At 35.3% G+C, this 25,020-nt stretch overlaps 1 protein-coding gene across 4 annotated transcripts in view; it reads right to left on the bottom strand.

Moving 5' to 3' along the window:
• TASP1 (taspase 1) overlaps positions 1 to 25,020 on the bottom strand; it is a 277,878-nt gene that overhangs the window by 194,801 nt on the left and 58,057 nt on the right. For all 4 annotated transcript variants that reach the window (XM_020986166.2, XM_078149716.1, XM_020986172.2 and 1 more), the window contains one exon: positions 1,162 to 1,268. In XM_020986166.2, the coding sequence (XP_020841825.1) occupies positions 1,162 to 1,268 (107 nt within the window). The remainder of the gene's footprint in view (positions 1 to 1,161; positions 1,269 to 25,020) is intronic.

Here is a 25,020-nt window from a genome sequence, read left to right as displayed (position 1 = left end):
GGAGGGGTACATATACTAGTATTCTAATGTGGAGTTGAATATTTACCTCTTCACATTCCCCATAAGCAGACTTTACTTGCATTCAAGAACAGGGCACAGGAATAAAACAGAGATACAGATTAGGAAAGATCTAGCACAGGGCAATCACCCTCTATTATTGCTCTTTCCCTTCCTGAAAATAGGTATGCCTTGAAATCACCATATTAAACCCAGGTTTAAATGTTAACCAATATTTTTTTCATTTTGTCAGATTTACTTTCAATATTTAAAATATAACTATTACATCAACTTCCTAATCGTTTTTCTTTTCTTAATGTCTTATGCTGCCATCTTACAATTTTATGGTGTTCAAACACAGTGTACTGCTAAACACATAATTTAATAACTGCTTCATTATTTCTGTGGAGTGCACGTTATGCTTCCAATCACTCAGGTTTACAACACTGGAACTATCCTTGACACTTCCCTCTTCCTCATCCTCCACAATCAATAAGATGCAAAGTCTTGATTTTACCTCCACAACATCTTGACATTTGTCTTCTCCATACATTCCAAATGTTGTCAGCCTACTTGCTGTTCTCTGTACAAGACATGCCATCCCTCCCTTTGCATTAGTTGTCTCCCATTCCCGGAATGCTCTCCCTCTTCATATCCACCTCTTGAGATTTCTATCTCCATTTTCCTGGCTTAGTCCAAGTGGCAACTACTACAAGAAGCCTTCTCTGACTATCCCCAATTGTTAGTGTTCACCACCACCACCCCCAAAATTACTTCATATTTACTTTGTATATATTTATGCTTACTCATTTCTGGATATGCTGTTTCCCCTATCAGTATATAAATTCTTTAAAAGCAGGGGATATTTTATATCCCTAGCACGCAACACAGTGCTCTAGTACATAGTGGGTACTTTAAAATGCTTGTTGAATTGTATAGAAATAAGTATACCCTTGATATGCAGGCAACTATACAAAAATATACAAATTATATACATAAACTACTACACTTTATACTACTTACAAACATCAGTTCAAGTGGCTTATGTGTAGTGAAAAGTAAGCTCCAGAAAGGTAACAAATGTAAATACCCCTTAAAATATTTCACAATAATTATATTTGTAATTTATACAGTATATTATACTTGTTTCAAACACCTCCTAACCTTTTCACTTGATTGTCTTCTTTTCTTTAGTTGAATGAGATCTGTTTCCACCCTTTCTGCCAGCTCTAACTTCCTCTTGTTTCTTTTAAAGGCTGCTAGACTGAATCCTATAAAAATATTAAAAGCATATTAAAATTATGTTTAAAGAATGGTGAATTACTCAAAACTAAAGAAAAGATAATGATTATTTGGAAACATTACACTTCTAGAAATTTTGCCCTCCACTGTACTCTAGTTAAATGACATATAGATTTTATTTAATTTTTTTTATCCATAAGAATTTTTTAACCTCAATAACATTTACACAAATTAAGGAATAACTTTTACAAAGGAGATACAGAAGTGAACCAACCTCCTGACCATAATATTATCCTGAAGTAAATGATGGCTGAAATTGGAGTTCAGTTCTCCTAGCATTTCTGCAATCCTTTATCACGACAAACCAGTCTTTCTGACCCTATCCTTTCCCATGTATTTGATGTTTATAATATATGGCTCCTTGACACCTAGAATATCCTTTGAAACGTAGACCATTATATTCTAACTTCCCTTTTTCTGTCAACAGCATTAATATCTTTCTAGTCACTTGGGTTTTGAACCTTGTTGCCATCCTTGATACTTCCTTTTCCCTCACTCAGCCTCACAAAGCTAATCAGTGCTAGGTTTTGTCCATTCACCCTTGAAAACATATTTCACCTCCCTACCCTCTTCTCCATTCACACCAGTCATCCTAGTTCAGGATACTATTACCCATCACCTCAGCTATTACAATAGCCTCATTTATTATACTTGCTTAAGTCTCTCCCCTAAGTAATCCATCCTCCACAAAGGTGTTTTATTACTGAAACAGAGTGGTCCTGTCATTTCCCTGAAGACCTTCAGGAGTTCTTCAATGCCTCTAAGTCTAAGTTAAAAATTTCAGTTTGGCACTCAAAGTCCTTCACAAGCCAGCTGCAGCCAACATTTCCACACTTATTTCACAACACTCACTTTGAGTGTTGAAGCTTCAGCTATACTGACTACTTGTTATTCCCTGTACAACACATGCCAATTCCCACTTAATCTTTTTGCACAGGTTGTCTCCATTCCTGGAATGCTTTCCCAACTCTTGGAATCTCTACCTCCTTTCAAGTCTCTAGCTTAGGTAAATCCTTATGCAAATCCTGTCTTGACTTCTCTAGTTCTTAAGTGTTCTCTCCTAAAAATAGTTACTTTGTCTTCACTTTAAATGTACTTTTCTATATACATGTTACTTACTCCCAGTAGAAGATAAGGTTCTTCAAGGGAAGGAACTGTTCTTAATACTGTCTTTCTTTCTACAGCAGCTAACATAGTACCTGGCATATATCAGGTGCTTAATAATTAAACTGATAGTTAAATTGAATAGATCACAATAATACTATCTCTAAAAATTCCACTACACAAAAGAAATTTCATTTTGTAAAATATATTTTGAAAAAAAGTACACACCAGTGACAATAAAAGAAACTCTTTGGAAAATTTCTTAAGTCAAAAACAAAATGCTGGGTTTTAGATACTGAAAAATGAAAAAAAGTTAATTGATGTGACTTATTCTTTGTTAGGAGAGATGAAAAGAAAGATGTTTCTTTTAGAAGTTATGGAGGTATTCATTTTTATTCTTGTAAATTTTATTTTGTACACTACAATCTATAAAAATCAAGTATTAAAAAACTTGAAAAGTTCATAATGAGTTTTCCTCCACACATAGTAATAAAAATAAAAAGTTTCTCAATCAAAAATGGTACTCATGAAACCATATCAAAACTAAGATCTGTATTTTTTAAGAGAAGCAACAACTGGAAATAGTTGTTTGTTGAAAACTTACTTCTTGTGTCCAAACAAAATATATTCATAAAAAAGTTTAATAGGTTTCTGTCATATACTTCCTATACTGAATGTATAATGAAATTCCAATTTCACATTATTCAGTCAGCAACTACTGTGTCTGTTGTGTGAAACATAAGAAGAAAATACTATTCTCCCCAGTCTCTTTAATCTAACTAAGGAGTTCACAAGAATGGATTTGAAAACAAATCAAAACTCAACATAGATTAATCCAGGAGAAACCGCATGCACTGTGGTAGGGACTAAATGTTTATCAAATTTGTTGAAGGGAAAATACAAGGCAATGTTATGAGAAATACAGAATAAGACTAATTCAGATGAGACCAACTTTGTAAGCTGAATTTTTAAATAATTGTAAACAATCTAGCAAAATGGAAAGAATAATATGTAAAGGCATCAATCAATTAATTACACTTTATTAAGGGCCAACTATTTGCCAGGCACCGTGCTAAGCTTTGGGGATACACAAAGAGGACAGGTAGTCCTTGCCCTCAAGGAGCTTACAATTTGATGGGGGAGACAAAGTGAAAACAATTAAATCTGCCTAAGGAAATAATTAAATATTACAACTCTCAGGAAATAACAAACAACTACTTTCACTGAGTGAAAGTACAACCAATACTGGAAAAGGTGGTCAGGCATGCCACATTTTATTAGAAGGAAGTCAAGTTTCAGTGACACGCCAGAAGATAAGAGTAAGAAAGGAAAGGTTTAAGATGAAAGCATCATTAACTAATTGTGCCATTTATCACAGAGAGAGCCAGAGCCTAAAGGAATAAGATATAGGAGCAAAAGAAGGAAAGATACAAGGAAGAAGAAAACCTGGTAGCCACAAGTCCAAAGTAGCCAATCTGGGGAATGTCAAGTGGGAGCAATGAAGTAACTAAGAGTATAAAAATATTTGTAGCAGCCCTTTGTGTGGTGTCAAAGACTGGAAACTAAGGGGATACCCATCAATAGTGGAAGGGTTGAATAAATTGTAATAAAAGAATAAAGTGGAATAATATAGTGATCTAAGACAAGTAAAAGATGATTTAAGAGAGACTGGGAAAAGAATTATATAAATTGATGCAGAGTGAAGTGAATAGAATCAGAAGATCAATTTACTATATCAATATTGTAAAAATGGACGATTCTGAAGGACTAAAGAACTGAGATTAAATAATCAACCATGATTCCAGAAGACTAATAAAGAATACTACCCACCTCATGACAGAAACATGATGGACTAATAAGCAGAATAAGAAATAAATTTTTAGACGTGATGACCAATGTGAGAATTTGTTTTGCTTATGTGATACAGAAGTATTGTATTTCTCCCCTTCCTTCCTCCCTCCCTTCCTTTAAGTGGGTGGGAGGAGGTGGGGAAGGGGGAGAAATGAAGCACCCTAGTGGGAGCTCTGTGTTTTGTTACTGTTGTTGTTTTTTAAGGGGATAGAGTAGGAAGCAGTGAAGGAGAAAAGAGATAACAATACAAGAGAACTTCAATTATATTACAAAGCTAGTGATTCATTGTCTACAGCACACCATATTTGAAAATTAATGAGATGAGTCAAAACATAAATCAACTTATTAGGCGATTTTGCCAACAAGATTTTAACTTGGAAGGTTTCAGCTGGAGACCCTTAGAAGAGGCAATAGTCACTATAGAGCCTGGATAAGAAAAATCATCCAATGAAAATGGTCTTGAGGAAAAGTTTCTTAGCTGTTGCGTATAAGATAGAACACAAAAAAGTCTGAAAGCAGATAGACTACACTCTAACAGATCTGTGATCTCACTGAATGTGGCTAATGATGAAGATCACAACATCAAATGATGTAGATCACACACCATCTTTATCTGCTCATCCTTTGCAACTCATCTCTGTCTCCCCACAAATCTACCACAAGGAGTTCACTCAATATGCCAGGCACCTTCTTTACTTTCTCTTAAGAGAATTAAGACCACATAAAGTTATATGCAGTGAAGGGTCTGTTATCTAAATATATGCTGTTCTTATAGAATCACAGGATTTCAGTGCTCAAAGGTAGTAGTAAATTAGGAAGCATCTCAGAATATGGTCTCTACCATATCCCTCAAAAATGTTCATACAACCTTTTCATGAAGACTTTTAGTAACAGGAAAGAACCTACTATCTCCTATGGCTGACTAATTCACCTTTAAACAGCTCTAACAAATTTTTCCTTAAACCAAGCCTCAATCTGCTTCTTTCCAGATCCAGGTTCCTAGTGTGGAGAAAAGTAGAACAAATCAAATACTTCTTCCACATTACTACCCTTTAAATACTTTTAATATTACCATCATATCTACTTCAGTTTTTCTCCCCAAATATTGTAATTATTTTTCATGCCTTTTTAAAAACATTGTTTTCACTTCCCAGTAATGTTCCCGTGCCACAAAGCAATACATTTAAGCAAAACCAAGTGGCACAGAGCCTCCTTTCATACAAAAAGTTCATTACCTGAATATTGAAAGGACAGATGATGGTGTCATCATCAGTCCTGTAACTCATTGGTTACTGATATGGTATAAATTTTAATGTTTTTTAATAAGCATTATTGTGATCAGTAGGCATCCTGTTCATGCCAAGTCTTGTCTTTTCTAGGCTAAATATGACCAGTTGTTTCAGTACCTCCATCTATATGTGGTCTTGAGGGATTTTGCTAGAAACTGCAGCGTGCCAAAGTCCTTCCTAAAATGCTGCAGTCTGAGCACAGAAGTTCTTTCTGACTAAGGCAGAGTTAGGCAGAACTATCACTTCACTTGGCCTAGTCATGGGTGGGGCACCTGCAGCCTCAAGGTCACATGTGGCCCTCTAGATCCTCAGGTACAGCCCTTTGATTGAATCCAAACTTCACAGAGCTCAGTGATTCAGAGTTTGGATTCAGCCAAAGGGCCACACTTGAGGACCTAGAGGGCCATATGTCACCTCAAGGCCACAGGTTCCCCACCCCTGCTTTAGACGATGTAACTTTCATAAAGCTGTATAAGACCACATTAGGTTTTTTTGGCTGCCAAGTCATACTATTTGACTCATCTTGAGCTTGGAGTCTACTAAAACCATCACTTTCTCATAGGAGCTCTGATCTAATCATCCCTCTCCTCCCTTGTACTTGTGAGGCTGATTTTCAATCTAAAATAATCCTACTCTAATGCCTCATCAGGGAGCGTAGATGACCCAGTGTACTCAAAAGCCATGCCAAGCAGAGCGTAATCTCTGGCACCTTTTAGCATCCTGAAATGGCTCCAAGTGGAATTTCACTGACAGAGGTCATCTTTCTGGACTATTGTGGAAAGACTCAAAACCGGTAAGCTTCTCTCCCTCCTCTTAAGTTACATATTCTTTGAGGGGCAGCTAGGTGGCACAGTGGATACAGCACTGGCCCTGGATGCAGGAAGACCTGAGTTCAAATCCGGCCTCAGACACATAACACTTAATAACACTTACTAGCTGTGTGACCCTGGGCAAGTCACTTAATCCCACTGCCTAGCCAAAAAAAAAGAAAAAGAAAAGAAAAAAATATATATATTCTTTGGCCATGGCAACTCTGGAAACCAAGAAATATGCTAAAGTATCCCTCAGTCCTGTTCGGGATAAGAGAGTTTTCTGGATAACTAGATATTAAACCAATTATACTTCTGATCTTTTGTTTCTTGATAGCCATATCTAAAATGTGCCATATCATTGTCTCCACCTCCTACCCACCAAATCCTTGGATACCAATATTGGATGCACCTAGGGCCCTAACCAAGGGCTCCACCTCACTAGTCCCATTGTGTACCACTTCTCAAATCTTCTTTGTGTTATCATCCCCCACTACTTCTAGGTTTTTGTGTCCCCAGCACAACTGCAACAAAAGTGACCTCTTGAATGTGATATTTTAAACATACTACAACTTTTTTCTTGAAGAGTGATTGCTCCAAACAACAATTCATTTACTGGACTACAGATCTAGCTGGAGATTAGATGATAAAAGACTCAGTGTGAAATGACAAGATTGTCAATGTACTTCAGTATATATAAAGTACTGCCCACCCCAGACTGCTGAACTGAATTGACTGGTCTATCTTCAGTGTGGTATTATTATGTCTTTAAGGGTTACTGAAGAGCAGAAGTTACCTACACACTGCCTATAAACTCTATATCCAAAATACACACTCACACAAACAGAAAAAGCCCTATTCCTTCAAAATTTATTACAGCATACATGGCTGTCAGCAAATACCAGTCCCCTCTCAATCCAAAACAAACACACACACACACACACACACACACACACACACACAAAATTTCCTATACTTCTATTTCTGAAAGCCATCACATTGTGTGGTTAAAAGTATCATAGATAGGTTCCATGTATATGTTCTCGATAGTTACAGAACTGATACGAGGGGGAACAAAGGAGAGAGAAAAAATACACCCAACACCTACTATGAGCCAGGCACTGTTCTAGGCACTTCACAATTATTATCTCATTTGACCCTCACAATAACCCTGGGAGGTGAGGTAAAAGTTATCATTACACTCATGTTACAGTTGAAGAAACTGAAGCAGACAGAGGCTAAGTGGTTTGCTCAGGGACAGTAATAAGTGTCTAAGGTCATATTTGAAAGGTCTTGGAGACTCCAGACCCAGTGCTCAATCCACTATGCCACCTGGTGGCTGTTTTCCTTCCCCCAAAACAAAGCCCCATGCAAGACTGCAGGGCTATTGTATTTTATTTCTCTCTCTCTTTTCTCCCTCCACTCATTCCCCATATTGGCCAGGCTGGGAAAAAAAAAAGCAAGAGAAATAATGAACGTGAAAAAAAGTATGTTTCATTCTGCAGTTAGAGTTCATCAGTTCTCTCTATAACGACAGCATTTTCCATCACGGATCCTTTGGAATTATCTTGGATCATTGTCTTGATCAGAATAACTAAGTCTTTCATCAGTTGATCATTGTTACAATATTATTGTTACTATGTACAATGTTCTTCTGGTTCTGCTCATTTCACTTTGTATCAATTCATATAAGTCTTCCCAGATTTTTCTGAAACTATTCTTCATTTCTAATAGTACAATGGTATTCTAGCACAATCATATTCAACAATTTATTCATTCATTCCTCAAATGATGGGCATCTCCTCAAGTTCTAATTCTTTGTCAACATGAAAAAGATCTGCTATAAACATTTTTTATGCATATAGGTTCTCTTTCCTGTTCTTTGATCTCTTTGGATACAGACCAAGTAGCAGTATAGCTGAGTCAAAGGGCATGCAAACTTTTGGGCGAAGTTCTGAATTGTTCTCCAAAATTGTTCTCCAAGTTCACAACTCCATCAACAAAACATTAATGAATTTAATTTTCCAAATCCTCTCCAACATTTATCATTTTCCTTTTCTGTCATTTTAGCCAATCTGACAGGTGTGAGGTGGTACCTCAGAGCTTTTTTAATTTACATTTCTCTAATCAAAAGTGATTTAGAACATTTTTCATGTGACTACTGATACCTGGTTTCCTTTGAAAACAACCCATTCACATCCTTCAACCATTTATAAATTGGAGACTGACTCTTATTTTTTATATATTTGGCAAAGTTCCCTCTACATTTGGGAAATGAGACCTTTTTTAGAGACATTTGCTCTAAATATTCTCCCCCCCCGCCCACTATCCTGCTTTCCTTCTAATTTTGGTTGCATTGGTTTCACTCGTGCCAAAACTTCTTAATTTTATGCAATCAAAAAAATCCATTTTATTTCCCGTGATCCTCTCTATCTCTTGTTCAGTCATAAACTCTTTTCTTATCCATAGATCTGACAGGTTAATTTTTCTATGCTCTCCTAATTTATTTATGATATCACCCTTTATGTCTAAAATCATTTACCCATTTTGACCTTATTTTGGTATAGGAGTAAGAAAAGTAGGTCTATGTCTAGTTCCTACCAAACTGCTTTCCAGTTTTCCAAGCAACTCTGTCAAATGGTGAGTCCTTGTCCCAAAAGCTTGGATCTTTGGGTTTATCAAACACTATATCAGTATAGTCATTTACTAGTAGAGTGTATGCCTAATCAATTCCACTGATCCACCACTCTATTTCTAGGCCAGTACCAGATTGTTTCAATGATTACCACTTTGTAATACAGTTTGAAATCTGGAACTGGTAGGTCCCTTTCCTTTGCATTTTTTTTTCATTGATTCCCTTGATACTTGTGAACTTTCGTTTTTCCAGATGAATCTTACTATTTTTGCTAGATCAATAATATAATTCTTTGATAGTTTGATTGGTATGGCTCTAAATAATTAAGCTAATTTAGACAAAATTGTCATTTTATATATATACTAGCTCAGTCTATTCATGAGCAATTAGTATTTCTTCAAATGTTTAGCTCTTTCTTTATTTGTATAAAAAATGCTTTGCAATGGTGTTCATATAGTCTCAGGGTTTGTCTTGGCAGGTAGACTCCCAAGTATTCTATATTGTCTGCAGTGGGATGGAATTTCTCTATCTTTTCCTGTTGGGTTTTGTTAGTAATATACGGAAATTCTGATGATTTATATGGGTTTATTTTGGATCTTTCAACAATGCTAATATTGTTAACTGTTTCAACTAGTTTTTTAGTTGATTCTCTAAGGTTTTGTTTCTTTATTTCCCATTTTCATTTCTTCAATTTCTTTTTCTTGTCTTATTGCTATACCTAGTATTTCTAACACAATGCTGAATAACAGCAGTGATAATGGATGTCCTTGCTTCACCCCGATCTTACTGGGAAGGCTCCAAGCTTAGTTTATTCCCATTATAAAGAATGGGATTTTTAATGTTTTTTAAGTGATATGGTCAATTATGCTGACAGTTTTCCTAATATTGAAATAGCCCTACATTCCTGATATAAATCCCACCTGATCAAAGTATATGATCTTTGAGATATATTGCTATAATCTCCTTGCTAGTATTGTATTTCATTTTTTTTGCATTAACATTCATTAGGGAAATAAGCCTATAATTTTCTTCCTCTGTTTTTATGCTCCCTGTTTTAAGCATCAAAATCACATTTGTGTCATAAAAGGAATTTGGTAGGACTCTACCTATTTTTTCAAATAGTTTCTATAATATTGGGATCAAATGTTCCTTAAATGTTTGGTAGAATTCATCTGCAAATAGATCTGGTCCTGGAAATTTTTTTCTTAGGGAACATGTTTATGGCATGTTCAATTTATTTTTGTAAGAAAAGATTATTTAGGTATTCTATTTCCTCTTCTGTTAATCTGACAATTTATATTTTTTGTAAATACTAATTCATTTTTCTTAGACTATCAGTTTTACTGGCAAATAATTCCTAATAATTGCTTTAATTTCATCTTCATTGGTAGTACATTCACTCTTTTCCACTTCAATAAATAAGATTATATATGTTATATATATATATATAACATATATATATGTTATATATATATATAACATATATATATATGTTATATATATATATAACATATATATATAACATTATATATAACATATATATTTTATATATATATATATATATAACATATATATTACAGAGGTCAAATGAGATAATATATGTAATGCACTTTGAAAACCTTAAAATGCTATGCAAATGTAAGTTGTTATTCAACACTGGCTATTAGCTATCAAACTATCTGCTGTTGACTACTCTACAACCAATTTTAATTACTATAGTTCTTTTCTCTTTAGGATACTTCCTCATAAAAAGAATTGTCTTTCATCAATTAAAGTACTCCTTTTCTTCTCCCTGGAAGAGCAATCGACCATCTCATGTCAGTCCTCAGCTATTTTCATTTTTTTTTATCATCAGGGGCTAATTCTTTATCACCAAAGAGATGATTTAGTTGCTTTAAGAGAGATGGATCCTCTTCAAGGTTCCAAGTTGTTCTGCAACTTTGAAGATGCTAAAAAAAAAGGAAAAAAATACCCTTTTCTCCTAGATATGCAAGACCATATAAACTAATATAACTGGCTAGTCACAGACATATGGAACTCTTGGATAAGGAAACTCCCTCTACCAATGCACATTGGTGATGTCTCTGAAACTTTATAGTCTCTCAAAGTTGCTTAGAACACCAGAAAGCTAAATGACTTACTTGACCAGGATCTTACACCCAACAGATCTGAAAGGGGGAACTTGAAACCAGGTCTTCCTATACCTAAGGCCAAATCTCTACACTATGTTATACTGACTCTCAATCTTTTTTTTTTAATTAAATGGACAAATATAACAACATCCATCAAGGGTAAGTCATTAAATATATGTAGATTAATTTCTTATTTAGGTATAAGAATTTGATCTCGCCTCCTTAATGCAAATTATAATGTTAAAAAAACTCTCTCTAGGCTTTGGTGCTCCTCTTTGTGGATGGCACTGTGTTTACCACGTCAAGTCTCAGAACATGAAAGAGTCTCCTTAATAAGATCCATAACTATTCAAGCTACTCCATTCTGCAGCTCCCTGTTATATGCTGACTTCCTTCATTAGAATGTAAGCTCTTTGAACAGAAACTGTCTAGCTTACTTTGATTTGAATCCTCACTGTTTACCACAATGCCTAGTACAAAATAAGAAATAATAAAATGCTCTATATCTAGGTGATGTTGTATTATTCTGAATATTATGCCACTATAATTTCCAAAAAGTGAAACCCACATATGATGCAAAGGGCAACAGAAATATGTGCAGTAGGCATAAGCAGGCTGTCACATATTTTCAGCAATGACCTCTATACTCAAGAAGTGACACAAAAGATATCCAGGAGCTGTGTGGTCAGAAAAGGAGAATTTAGTCATACAGCAAGAAAGAGGTAACACAGACTGACAACCTAAATGCTACATTACATAAAATGTAAAGACACATAGAAGAAAGCCTCCAGCAGACTGGATAGATTCCACATGGCACCTCAGTAGGAGAATGTAGACAAAGACTATACAACTTGACAAACTGTGAATTGCATTGATGGAAAAAAAAATAGCCAAATCAGTGAGAATAGAGAGTACCATTTACCCACTTTATAAACTGAATATCTAATCAACTGTATTTTTATACTGGAGAGTTTAAAAATTAACTTCTTTTTTTACTCATTCATCACATTTAACATTTTGATTAGCCCTGAATGATAACCTATACTTTTCTCCTTGAAAATGTTTATTGTATGTAACACTAAATATTGAAATTTGCAGGAATATATTTAATTCTTAGTTGACAGTAGACACAATATAAAAAAAATTGTACTTTTTCTTCAAACTCAGAAGCAAAAATGAAGTAGACCCTCACACAGCACCCTCTGTCAGTGAATTTATAAAACACTATCCCACAACCACCTTCATTCCACTAAATTAAGAAGATGATACTACAGTATGAGGGAAGGAGATTACAAAGAACTCTACTAGGAAAGCAATTAACTCAAGAAAAACACTAGGTTAATGCAGCAATCTGCTAAGCAGCTGTTAAACAGTAACTACATAAATGAAAGCAAAAACAGATGTAAACCATTAAAAATAATTAGACTTGTTTAAAAGTGAAATTAAACTCTGATATGTCACATACCAGTTATGATAAAATGCTAGGTATTACATGAAATTTATTTTCTCACAATTGTACTCATTCATATTATTCTACTCTGATATAAAGGCAGCAAATAAATAAAGAGTACCAAAAATACCAAAGGTCAGAAAAATATTAATGTGCTGAGTACAATACAGCTTGGTAGAGGAAAAGGTCTCTTAATCTCAACATTTAGGGAAATAAAAATGCATCTGAGTCTCAACCAGAATGATCAATATTAGAAAAAAATAAATAATTTGACATGATTGAGTTAGTACATCATCTTGACACAGGCAGAAAAGTACATTTCATAATGCTATTAACACACATATAAATCAATTAGTAAAGCACTTATTATGGGCCGGGTTTTGTGTTAAAGGAAAGGAATTTTTTAAAAAAAGTAAAAACAATCCCTGCCCCAAGGAGCTCATATCCTAATGAGGAAACAACATATATGAATCAGTACATACATATAAGATAAATACAGAATAGATGGAAAGTAGCCCTCAAGGGGAAATCACTAGCAGCTGGGTTGAACAGGAAAAAAAGGCTTCCTGGAGATGGCAGAGGTTGAACTAAGTCTTTTTTTTCCTTTTTGGTGAGGCAGTCGGGGTTAAGTGACTTTCCCAGGGTCACACAGCTAGTAAGTGTCAAGCGTCTGAGGCTGGATTTGAACTCAAGTCTTCCTGATTCCAAGGTCAGAGCTCTATCCACTGCACCACTTAGCTGCCCCTGTTGAGCTGAATCTTAAAGAGGACCTGAGACTTTGTTCAGGAATACAAAGGAAATTCATCCTTTACATATAAAATTTTGCCTTGGTTTCAATGAATTTCAAACTTGGTAATGGCCTCAGAATCCATCTCCTCTAAACCATGCCTAAGAAAGAATCCATACTTTACCACATAACCTAGTTGACAAGTAGTAATAAAGTTGCTACCCAGATATCTTTAGTAAGGAGAAACACACTACTTCCTAACGGGACCTGTCCCACTCACTTTAGGATACCTCTGTTACAAAGTTTTTCCTGACATTAAGCCTAAATGTGACTCTTTGAAATTTCAACCCAAACAAAACAAGTCTAATCTACTTTCCAAGTGAAAGATCTTCAAATACTTGAAGACCTGTCTTTTTTCAAAATCTCTCCTTCAAGCTAAACATCTCTAGTTCTTTCAACCAATACTCATATTGCATGAATTTGAGGCCCTTTAACACCCTGTTTGAGCTTCTCTGGACATCTCAAACTGAACACTGTATGCATCAATGTAGCATGACCCTATAATGAACACAATACTCTGATCAGTGCAGAATACAAGGGAATTAGCACCTTCTAATCTATTGAAGGATGGCTGAAAAGGAAGCTAGATGTCTGCTGATTGAAAAAAATGTTTTAAAAGAAAGTACCTTCTTATAAGAAGCGACGGCTAAAAGATACAGAATGAAACATGTTCTAAAATATGACCAAAGTGTGTATCTGTTTTGATTAACTATGTTTATTTGATACAAAGAGAGGAATGTATGGGGAGTATTTGGTTTGGTACACAGTATTTGAAGGGAGAAACAAGCTGGTAATTATTATGCCAAGAAAATTAATAGGAAGAAAAAATTGTCATTGAAACTTTTTTTAATGCATGGATCACACACAGTTCAGAGGGAGACACAAAAAAAAGTAGAGCAGATTCAAGACTAATATAATGAATTTATTGCATACTTTAAAAAACCTACCAAATATGTTTTGCATCACTGCACATGGATAACATATCAAATTACTTTCCTTCTCAGTGAAGGGAGACAGAAGAGAGGGAGAGAAACAAACAAAAAAATTTTTAAATGAATGTTGAAAATTGTTATATGTAACTGGAGAAAAAATAAATTAATTTTTTTTAAAAAAACCTATCAAATAAGGATTTGCACTTTCAAATACAATCCTATTTTTCCATTCTTTACATATGAAAAAGTTCTGTTGATATTTATGTTCATAATAAGAAAAAATGAAAATCCTTGAGAAGGAAGGTGTTTGAGAAACAATGGCTTTTCCTTTAAACAATACACAAATTTTATGTTAGCTCCTATTATATACCCAAAGATCCATTTTTAATCACCTACATAGGCTTTGACTTCTAAAGAGTTTAACTAAAAAAAAAAGAAATTATAAAGAGTACGGGAAGAATACTAAAAACAAAATTCTAATTAAAGAAAAAAGAACTCACAAGTTTTTTTCATTTGACTGTGAGGTCCTTGAAGGCAGGGATTTTTTTTTGCCTGTATTTGTATCCCTAGTACTCAACCTAGTTCCTGGATGGAAACAAGCATTTATTAAGTGCCTACTATGTGCCCAGGACTATGTCAAGCACTTTATAAATATTATTTCACAGCACATAGTAGGTGCTTAGTAACTATTATTGACTGACTGACTGATAAGCACCAAGATCACAATAAAGAAATATTGTAGGGGGCTAGTTAGGTGGTGCAGTGGACATGGCACTGGCCCTGGTGTCAGGACTGAAGTTCAAATCCAGCCTCAGACACTTGGCACTTACTAGCTGTGTAACCATGGATGCGCAAGTCACCTAACCCAGATTGCCTTGCCAAAAAATGAATAAATAAATTAAACAAATATTGCAGGGTAGGGGAAAAAATAGGTAGCAGGCAGAGAAAGGAAATCAAATATATCAATTCCTAAGGTCCCTTGTGAGATGGAAAAAAACATCAGAGTGACTTATCTAGACTAAGAAATATTCAGGGGAGTTTATAGGGTGAGGACATTTCACCTACAATACTTACTCATTCCTAGAACCTCTGGATTTTTCTTTTCACCTTTTACCAGCCCAATACTGACAGAAGCTTGGTCATACACCAACGACTTGATCTGAACATCTGCATCACTTCCAGGTTAAATTCCTTGCTAACACCCCAAGTTGAAACTACGAATGCATTTTCTTAAATAAATACTGACTTCATAGGATCGTTGTGAAGATCAAAAGAGATAAGACAAAGTGAGATCAAATGAGATAATGAAATATTCTGGAAACCTTAAAGTGCTACAGAAAATCAAGCTATTATGTCATATCTGATCCCCTTTGAGATATCATGTGGCAAGTAATGCCCCCATTTTACAGATAAAAATCTAGACCCAAAGAGTACAAAAGATTTATGTAAGGTCACATGACTAGTCAGGAACAAAGTTGTGGCTCAAGAGCATTTCAAATACTCTAGAACATTTGAAAGCTGGTCCATTGTGGATAGAGATAAGTACATTAGACATACCATTTAATTCATGTGCCTAAGAAATGCTGGAATTTATGCCAGGATATGTAACTATTACCTTTGTAAAAAAAATCTTTGTAACATTAAAGCCTTCTGAAAAGTATGAGAACTGATGTGACAAAATGTAACAGGCCTATAGTTTAGGACTGTAATTATGTATTTAGGCTATTTTAAAAATATTTATAAGCTTGAGTGAGCATATTAGCTACTCAAGAACTGTTAGATATATTAAGTAATGTTTTCATTCTATCACATTATTGCATTTGTCATTTTAACAAATGTAAGTAAAAGAGGCATGATAAATATTTGGGAAGAAAAGTGAAAAGCAGAATGCATTAATTTTAACTGTTAGCAAATAATTTATCTCATATTTTAAAAAAAGGTTTTCTGTCCAGAAAAAGATCATGTAGCATTGTATTTTTAAAATAAATCCATTCAATAACGAAAAAAATGTATTTATCTATAACACAGGATGTAACCATCTAAGAGTAGGTATACCTGGTAGTGTTTTTAAAAGGAATTTATTAAAATGTTAATGAAAACAGTTTTCATGAGTAAACCTTTTTAAAAAGAAGCAGCATGATGAAGTCAATACAGGGTTGTCCTTGGAGTCAGGAAGGCCTGGGTTCATTTCCTGCCTCTGACATATACCAGCTAAGCAACCATGAGCAAGTCACAATCTCTCAGTGGCCTAGGCATTCTAAGACTATAAATTACTAAAAAAGTTGCAGATTTCTTCAGTTTCCAGATGTCAATCAAATTCATTGGTATACAAATTAATTGGGACAAAGTAACTAAATTTATTGAAATATACAACAGAATGTACAAACTTTCATATCTTTTAAAGCTTTTAATAGAGTATCCTGGGATTTTTACAACCAGTCTCTCTGATATATATAGAGAACTGGGTCAAATTTATAAGAATACAAGTTATTCCCCAAATGATAAATGGTCAAAGGATAGGAACAGGCAAATTAAAATTATCTATAGTCATATGGAAAAAAATGCTCTAAATCTCTATTGATTTCAGAAATGCAAATCAAAACAAGTCTGAGTTATCACATCACACCTATCAGATTGGCTAGCATGACAAAACAGGCAAATGTTAAATGTTGCAGAAGATGTGGGAAAAGTAGAACACTAATGCATTGTTGGTGGAGTTGTGAAATGATCCAACCATTTTGGGGAACAATTTGGAACTATGCCCAAAGAGCTATGAAAATGTGCACACCCTTTGACCCAGCAATAACACTTCTAGGGCTATATCCCAAAGAGATCATACAAATGGGAAAAGGACCCACATGTACAAAAATATTCATAGCAGCTCTTTTTGTGGTGGCCAAGAATTGGAAATTGAGAGGATGCCCATCAACTGGGGAATGGCTGAACAAGTTGTGGTACAGGACTGTAATGGAACACTATTGTGCTATATGAAATGGTGAACAGGCTGACTTCAGAAAAACCTGGAAAGACTTGTGTGGTCTGATGATGAGAGAAGTGACCAGAACCAAGTTCAAAACTCCCAGGATAAGGAGAACGTATCACAAACAAGAAGAAAAAAAAACAATTTAAATACTGCAGAACTACAATCAGGATCACACAAGACCTAGCAGCTTCCACATTAAAAAACAAAAAAAAAATAGGTCTTGGAACGCTATATTTCAAAGAGCAAAAGAGCTGGGGTTGCGACCAAAAATAACTTAACCAGCAAAGTTGAGTATAATTCTGAACAACAACAACAACAAAAACAGACATTTAACAAATTAAAAGACTTCCAGGTATTTGTGACAAAAAGGCCAGAACTTAATGGAAAATTCTACATACAAGATCCAGGAGAAATACAAAGTAAACATTAAAGACAAATTATAAAGGATTCAAGGTCAAAGTGTTTACTTCTTACATGTTCTTTCATGTTATCAGTACTCTTAAGACTGTCATCACTACTTGGATACTTTGAAAAAAAGGCTTGGGCTGAGCTGAGTAAAATGAGATGAGTCTAAAAAATAAAACTGTGGGAAGAGGTAGAAAAGAACAATTATCTCATAAAAATAAGGCATGAAAGGAGGAATTGATACAGAAGAAACAAGGGGTAGAGGGCTTGTAGTGCTGCAACCTTACTTTCATTGAAAATGGCTTAGAGAGAATAGCACATACATTTAGGAGGGTATAAAAGTTTTTTTTTATCAATTTATAAAGAAATAAGAGGGTGAAGGGGTAGGATAAAGTAAGAATTTTTAGAAGGGTGTATACATTAAGAATTATGAGGGTAAAGGAGATGATAAAGTAGGAACTCTTAGAAGGATAGGCAGATTAAGATGAAGAGTGGGTGGAGAGGATAAAAGAGGGACTCTTAGAGAAGTAGGTAGATTAAGGAAGAGGAGGGCAAGGTAGGGGTTAGAAGTAAATTAGATGCCTGAGGAGGAATAGGATAAATACAGCTAGAAGCATAACAAAGAAAAATAGGATGGAAGGAAATACACAACTAGTAATTATAACTTTAATATGAAAATGATTAACTTACTGATAAAAAGGAATTTACCCATAAAACAGATAGTAGAATGGATTAAAAATCTGAATTCAACAATGTTGCTTATGTAGGGAGATGCAGAATTGTTCCAAAATTATAGAAATTCCTAAATGAAGATGGAATTTTAAATACTGCTTTGCACCATTTCACATGGCACACATTACAAAAATTTCTCCAGAGAGCTAGAGATAAATAATTTTTTTACTGTCCCGGAACTTGTCTGATAAAATAAAATGAAAATAAAAATAAAATAAAATAAAAATGAAAGATACACAACACAGTTAAAATAGAGGGCTGCAATAGAATTTATTATGCTTCAGCTAAAGTAAAAAATGTAGGGGTAGCAATCACAATGTCAGATGAAGTTAAAGGTAAAAGAGATTTAATTAAAAGAGATAAATATGGAAACCATGCTATGTGGCAATAATATTATTTAATATTATTTAAACTGTTTAAAATAACTCAGAATAGTATAAAATACCTGAGAGTATACCTGCCAAAACAGACTCAGGAACTACATAAAAATTATCATATTTCTTTCATAGGTATATGAATGAATGAAATTAAATTAAAATTTTTTTTTAATTTTTAAATTTTAAGAATTTTAAAAATTTTAAATTTTAAAAATGGATTTTGACATGTAATATCTGCTTTTTGCTGCAATCAATTTTAGAGAATTTGGCATTAAGTTCACAAGATATTAATACATTTTTTGATGTTGAATCATGAAACCACACTTTTATCACAGTAGATATTAAACACACCTTTAACAAACATGATTTTTCCAAGTCTAGTCTTGAAAGCCCCCAAGTTTTCAATAAGGTTCAAATCAGACAAGTTCCAGGACAGTAAAAAATTATTTCTCTCTAGCTCGCTGGAGAAATTTTTGTAATGTGTGGCATGTGAAATGGTGCAAAGCAGTAATTAAAATTCCATCTTCATTTAGGAATTTCTATAATTTTGGAGCAATTCTGCATCTCCCTACAAAAATATATTTATTAGACAGAAACAGTTTAGATGGCAATGTAGTAAGAAGTAGTGTAGTGAATTCCCCTACTGTCAAAACAAAAACAAAAACAAAAAACACCCTTCTTCAACCAGATCTAGAAAATGCACCAGGTCCTGATGGGAAAATCCAGAAAAAACCAAAATTAGTTATTTCTCCAGCCCAGCTCAGCAAAGAGAAACAAAAAGAGAGGTCTGTGAACAGTCAGGATGTGCTAGGAGCATGCCAACACCTGGAACACTCAAGCACCAATGGACCAGGGCAAGAAAAGTTCCACATTCATAATAGGGTGCCACAATAACCACACCAAGAAACCACAACTGGCAGCTTTGTCATTTACCATACAGCTCCAGTCACAAATCTGGAGTGGACTAAGAAGAGGATCTTTGCCAAGAAGTGTTTTTCCCAGTTAGAGAGGTCCTGGGCAGTGTACAGAGAAAGCAAGAAGTTTAAAGGCAAGCAAGTAGCAGAGTAGCTCAGACTCTAGGAGTAGAGCACAGTCTCAGTTCCAGCACCTAGATCAACCAGCACAGGAATAACAAGCTCAAAAACCCTAAAATTCTGACCCTCTGAAAGGTTTAAATTCAACAGCATTCTATTGCTGCTCAAACCACAACACAAGTCACAGATTTGTAGAGCTCAAACCAGAGGAGGAGCAATCATACTTTTTCGTGGATCAGGCCACTCTGAGAGTACTGAAAATTTGCAGGTCCCCTGCTTGTCTCTTGGGTGCCTGGAATAAACCAACACTCAATTACCCAAGAAAGCAGCAACGAGACCAGCCCATACTTTGCCTCCAGGAGTTCACAGATGTTAACCCTAACATCAAGTTCAAAGTCATAAAGTAAGCTAGAAGAATGAACAAACAAAAAAAAAATCTTGCCATAATGAGCAATTATGGCAGCATGGAAGTTCAAGACAAAAACACAGGAGAATGACTTCAAAACAACTACAAGCAAAGACCCAAAGTAAAACATAACTTGGGTACAAACTCAACTAGAAATCCTAAAAGACATGAAGCAAGAATTATTCTTTTAAAAAAAAGTTTCAGGGACAGAGCCAAGATGGCTGAGTGAAAGCAGTGACTTGCTTGAGCTCTCCCCCAAACCCCTCCAAATACTCATAAAAAAGGGCTCTAAACAAATTCTGAAGCAGCAGAACCCACAAAAAGACAGAGTGAAATGAATTTCCAGCCCAAGACAACCTGGATGATTGATCAGAAAGGTGTATCGCGCTGGGCTGGGCATGCAGGGAACCTGGAGCAGGCCTCAGAGGACTGAATCTCAGGCAGCTGTGGAGGTTTCCAGACTCCTCAATCCACCAATGCCAAAGACAACTTAGAAGGTCAGTGGGAAAAGTCTGTTTCTGTCGGTGCTGAAACAGGAAGGTGCGGTTACAGCTCCATTCCCCAAGAGCGGCGTGGGGGGCGCGGGGGGGCAGCTGCTTCCCGAGCTTCCGACCCACAGACTGAGGGGGAATCCAGTGGCTGATCAGAGAGGGACTGCAGGGATCTCTTTGCCAGTGCTGAGGCAGGAATCTCATTTTGCCCGTGTGTGGATCTGGGGCACAGTTCTGGGCTGCAGTGCTGGGGTGAGGAGGAACGCTGGCATGGTGGAGCTTGGAGTGGCTGTGGAGAGGAAGCCCTCCTCACAGATACAGGACAGAAAGGAATATTTGTGGTCACAGGCCAGGAAAGGAGTAAACACCTCACCCCTTATCATACCACCTTGGAAGAACTGAAAATTTACAGGTCCCTACAAGTATCTCTGAAAACAGCCATACAAACCCCTGAAGCTTGGGACAGTACACTCTCCACATTGGAAGCAGACTCTTACCTTAACAAAGAGTTTAAAACTCAAGTAATTGGCTGGGATCATGAGCAAGCAGCGCAAAAAGAGTCAGACTATATTATCTTACTTTGGTGGAAAAGAAGATCAAAATATACAACCAGAAGAAGACAACAAAGTCAAAGCTCCTACATCCAAAGCCTCCAAGAAAAATATGAATCAGTCCCAGGCCTTGGAAGAGCTCAAAAGGGATTTTGAGAAGCAAGTAAGGGAAGTAGAGGAAAAACTGGGAAGGGAAATGAGAGTGATGCAAGAAAATCATGAAAAACAAGTCAACAGCTTGCTAAAGGAGACCCAAAAAAATACTGAAGAAAATAACACCTTAAAAAATAGCCTAACCCAAATGGCAAAAGAGGTCCAAAAAGCCAATGAGGAGAAAAATGCCCTAAAAAGAAAAATTGGCCAAATGGAAAAGGAAGTCCAAAAGATTACTGAAGAAAATACTTCCTTAAAAATTAGAATAGAGCAATTGGAAGACAGTGACTTTATGAGAAATCAAGACACTGTAAAACAAATCCAAAAGAATGAAAAATTAGAAAACAATGTGAAATATCTCATTGGAAAAACAACTGACCTGGAAAATAGATCCAGGAGAGAGAATTTAAAAATTATTGGACTATCTGAAAGCCATGATCAAAAAAAGAGCCTAGACATCTTTCAAGAAATTATCAAGGAAAACTGCCCTGATATAGTAGAACCAGAGGGCAAAATAGAAATTGAAAGAATCCACAGATCTCCTCCTGAAAGAGATCCCCAAAGGAAAACTCCTAGGAATATTATAGCCAAATTCCAGAGTTCCCAGGTCAAGGAGAAAATATTACAAGCTGCCAGAAGGAAACAATTCAAGTACTGTGGAAACACAATCAGGAACACAAGATTTAGCAGCTTCTACATTAAAGGACCGCAGGGCATGGAATATAATATTCCGGAGGGCAAAGGAGATAGGATTACAACCAAGAATCACCTACCCAGCAAAACTGAGTATAATCCTTCAGGGGAAAAAATGGTCATTCAGTGAAATAGAGGACTTTCAAGCATTCCTGATGAAAAGACAGAGCTAAACAGAAAATTTGACTTTCAAATACAGGACTCCAGTGGAACATGAAGAGGTAAACAGGAAAGAGAAATCATAAGAGACTTATTAAGATTGAACTGTTTACATTCCTGCATGGAAAGATGATATTTGTAACTCATGAGAACTTTGTCAGTATTAGGGTAGTTGAAGGAAAAAAATTCTATGTATGTATATGTAGATAGATAGAGGGCACAGGGTGAGTTGAAGATTAAGGGGTCATATCTGGAGAATAAAATTAAGGGATGAGAGAGGATGATACTCAGAGAAGAAAGGGAGAGGTAGAATGGGGTAAATAATCTCACAAAAAAAAAACAGAAAAGAAAAGTCTCTTACAGTGGAGGGGAAACAGGGGAAGGTGAGAGGGAATGAGGGAATCTTATTCTCATAGGATTTGGCTTAAGGAGAGAATAACATACACATTCAATTGGGTATGGAAATCTGTCTTACCCTACAGGAAAATAGGGGGAGAAGGGGACAAGAAAGCAGGGGGTGATAGAGAGGAGGGCAGATTGGGAAAGAGGGTAATCAGAAGCAAATACTTCTGAGGAGGGACAGGGTCAAAAGAAAGAATAGAATAAATGGGAGGGCAGGATAGGATTAAGGGAAATAGAGTTAGTTTTTCACAACATGTCTACTAAGGAAGAGTTTTGCATAACTGCACATGTACAACCTATATTGAGTTGCTTGACTTTTCAATGAGGGTGGGTGGGGAGGGAGGAAGGGAGAAAATTTGGAACTCAGTTTTAAAAACACATGTTTTAAAAAAAATGTTTTCACATGCAACTGGGAAATAAAAAATACAGGAAATGGGGTATAGAAGTCTATCCTGCTCTACAGGAAAATAGAAGGGGAAGGGGATAAGAGAAGGGAGGGAGGAGAGATAGAAGAGAAGGCAGACCAGGGGAAGGGGTATTCAGAATGCATGCCATCTTGGGGTGAGGGGAGGGGTGAGAAATTTGGAACTCAAAAACTTGTGGAAGTGAATATTGAAAACTAAAAATAAATTTATATATTAAAAATAAAAAATAAAAAAATAAAAAATAAAAAAGTTTCAAATCTTTTTATATGTAAAATGAGAGCACTTTCAAAAAACTGGAAAAGAAATGAGAGCTGTGTAACAAAGAACTGGAAATGAAATTAACGCTTGGCAGAAGAGGTTTCCCAGGCTTCCAAGTCAAAGAAAAAATACTGCAATCAGCCAAAATGCAAGAATTCAAGAATGGAGGAACCACAGTCAAGATCATACATGATTTAGCAGTCAACATTATAAAGGAGCAGAAAGTTTAAAATACGGCACTGCAGAAAGCAAAGGATAATTTATCCAGCAAAACTAAGTATAAACATATGGGGGGGGGGGAGACAGTTAATAAACTAGAAGACTTCTAAGCATTCCTAATGAAAAGACCAGAGCTGGCTGCATAAAAATTTTGAAATTCTAACAGAGGAGTCAACAGAAACATAAAAAGGTAAAAATGAATGAATAATAAGGGACTAAACAAGGATAAACTGCTTTACACTCAAACATGTATCCCCTCTGAACCCTATCATCATTAGATAATAGGTCATAGAGAGTCTAATCAAATAACTCCTGGCAGTGATTTTATTACATGTTGATGTTAAAAGAAAAATGGAAGAGGAATATCCCCTCCCCTGAGCAGAAGGAAGGAAAAGGAAACTTAGGGAAAATGTCATATAATCTGGGTTCACAAATAGATATCTTTGCGAATGAGGAGGAAGAGGAAAGGGGAGTGGCTGGCACTTGAATCTCACTCTCATTTGAACTGGTTGAAAGAGTAAACATATATATATAAAAACACATTTGAATACAGAAAAACATTTCAATAAACAGGGAAATAGAAGGGAAAAGAAAGAAGGGATAGGTAGATAAGAAGGATTGGGTGGGATGGAGAAAAAGGAGATTTTTGATGAATAAGAAAAAATAAAATAAATTTTAAAAAAAATTTATTAGAGTCTATCATCTTCCTTTAGATATAAGACTTCCAAGCCAGGCCCATGAAAAGTTTTAAAAAATTCCAAAAACTTTTTTGGAGGTAAAAATTTTATAATCTGAAGAAGATACCCAGATCTTACATGCATCTGAATTTTTTCTTACAAGCTTTAGCATAACCTTAAATTAAAAAGTGAATTATCAGCAGTAAAAATTACCCTTTTTCAATTTTCAATACTATAGTCTGAGTATTTTCTAAACTATAACAAACACTTTTTATTGATAACTATGATTATCAGCTTTTGAAAAAAATTCTCTATTTGCTATTCCTCCAACTTCAAGAAGCTTATGGATAACTGTAGAAGAATCTATAACATTTCTATCTGTCAAGTTTCTCTGAAGGTCTCCACTTGTTTTCTGAAGATTTATTAGGCTATTTTACATTGAGTTTTTAACTTTTTATCAATTTTTTCATTTTTGGTCATACTTTCAATGCCTTAACACAGTGCCTGATACATAACAAGGGCTTAATAAATGCTTGCTGACTGACTGCCTGACTTTTCTTTGTGCTTCAATGCAACTCATCCTGTTTCACTGTAGACTTTGAATAATCCTTGAAGTTCCTGATTTCTTCACATGGACAGCTGTTGAAATAGCTCTAACATTTATTGAAGTGTACTCATTAAGATCTATAACCTTTACATGTTTCTTTGAAGTAGCAAACATTCATAAAACACAAAGAATTAAAAACAGAACAAAAGAGATCAATGAA

This window comes from Phascolarctos cinereus, unplaced genomic scaffold (assembly GCF_003287225.1).
Source record: "Phascolarctos cinereus isolate Bilbo 61053 unplaced genomic scaffold, phaCin_HiC Scaffold_2;HRSCAF=192, whole genome shotgun sequence".
NCBI lineage: Eukaryota > Metazoa > Chordata > Mammalia > Diprotodontia > Phascolarctidae > Phascolarctos > Phascolarctos cinereus.
Note: the sequence above shows the minus strand (reverse complement) of the source record. Positions and strands in the feature narration are given on the sequence as shown.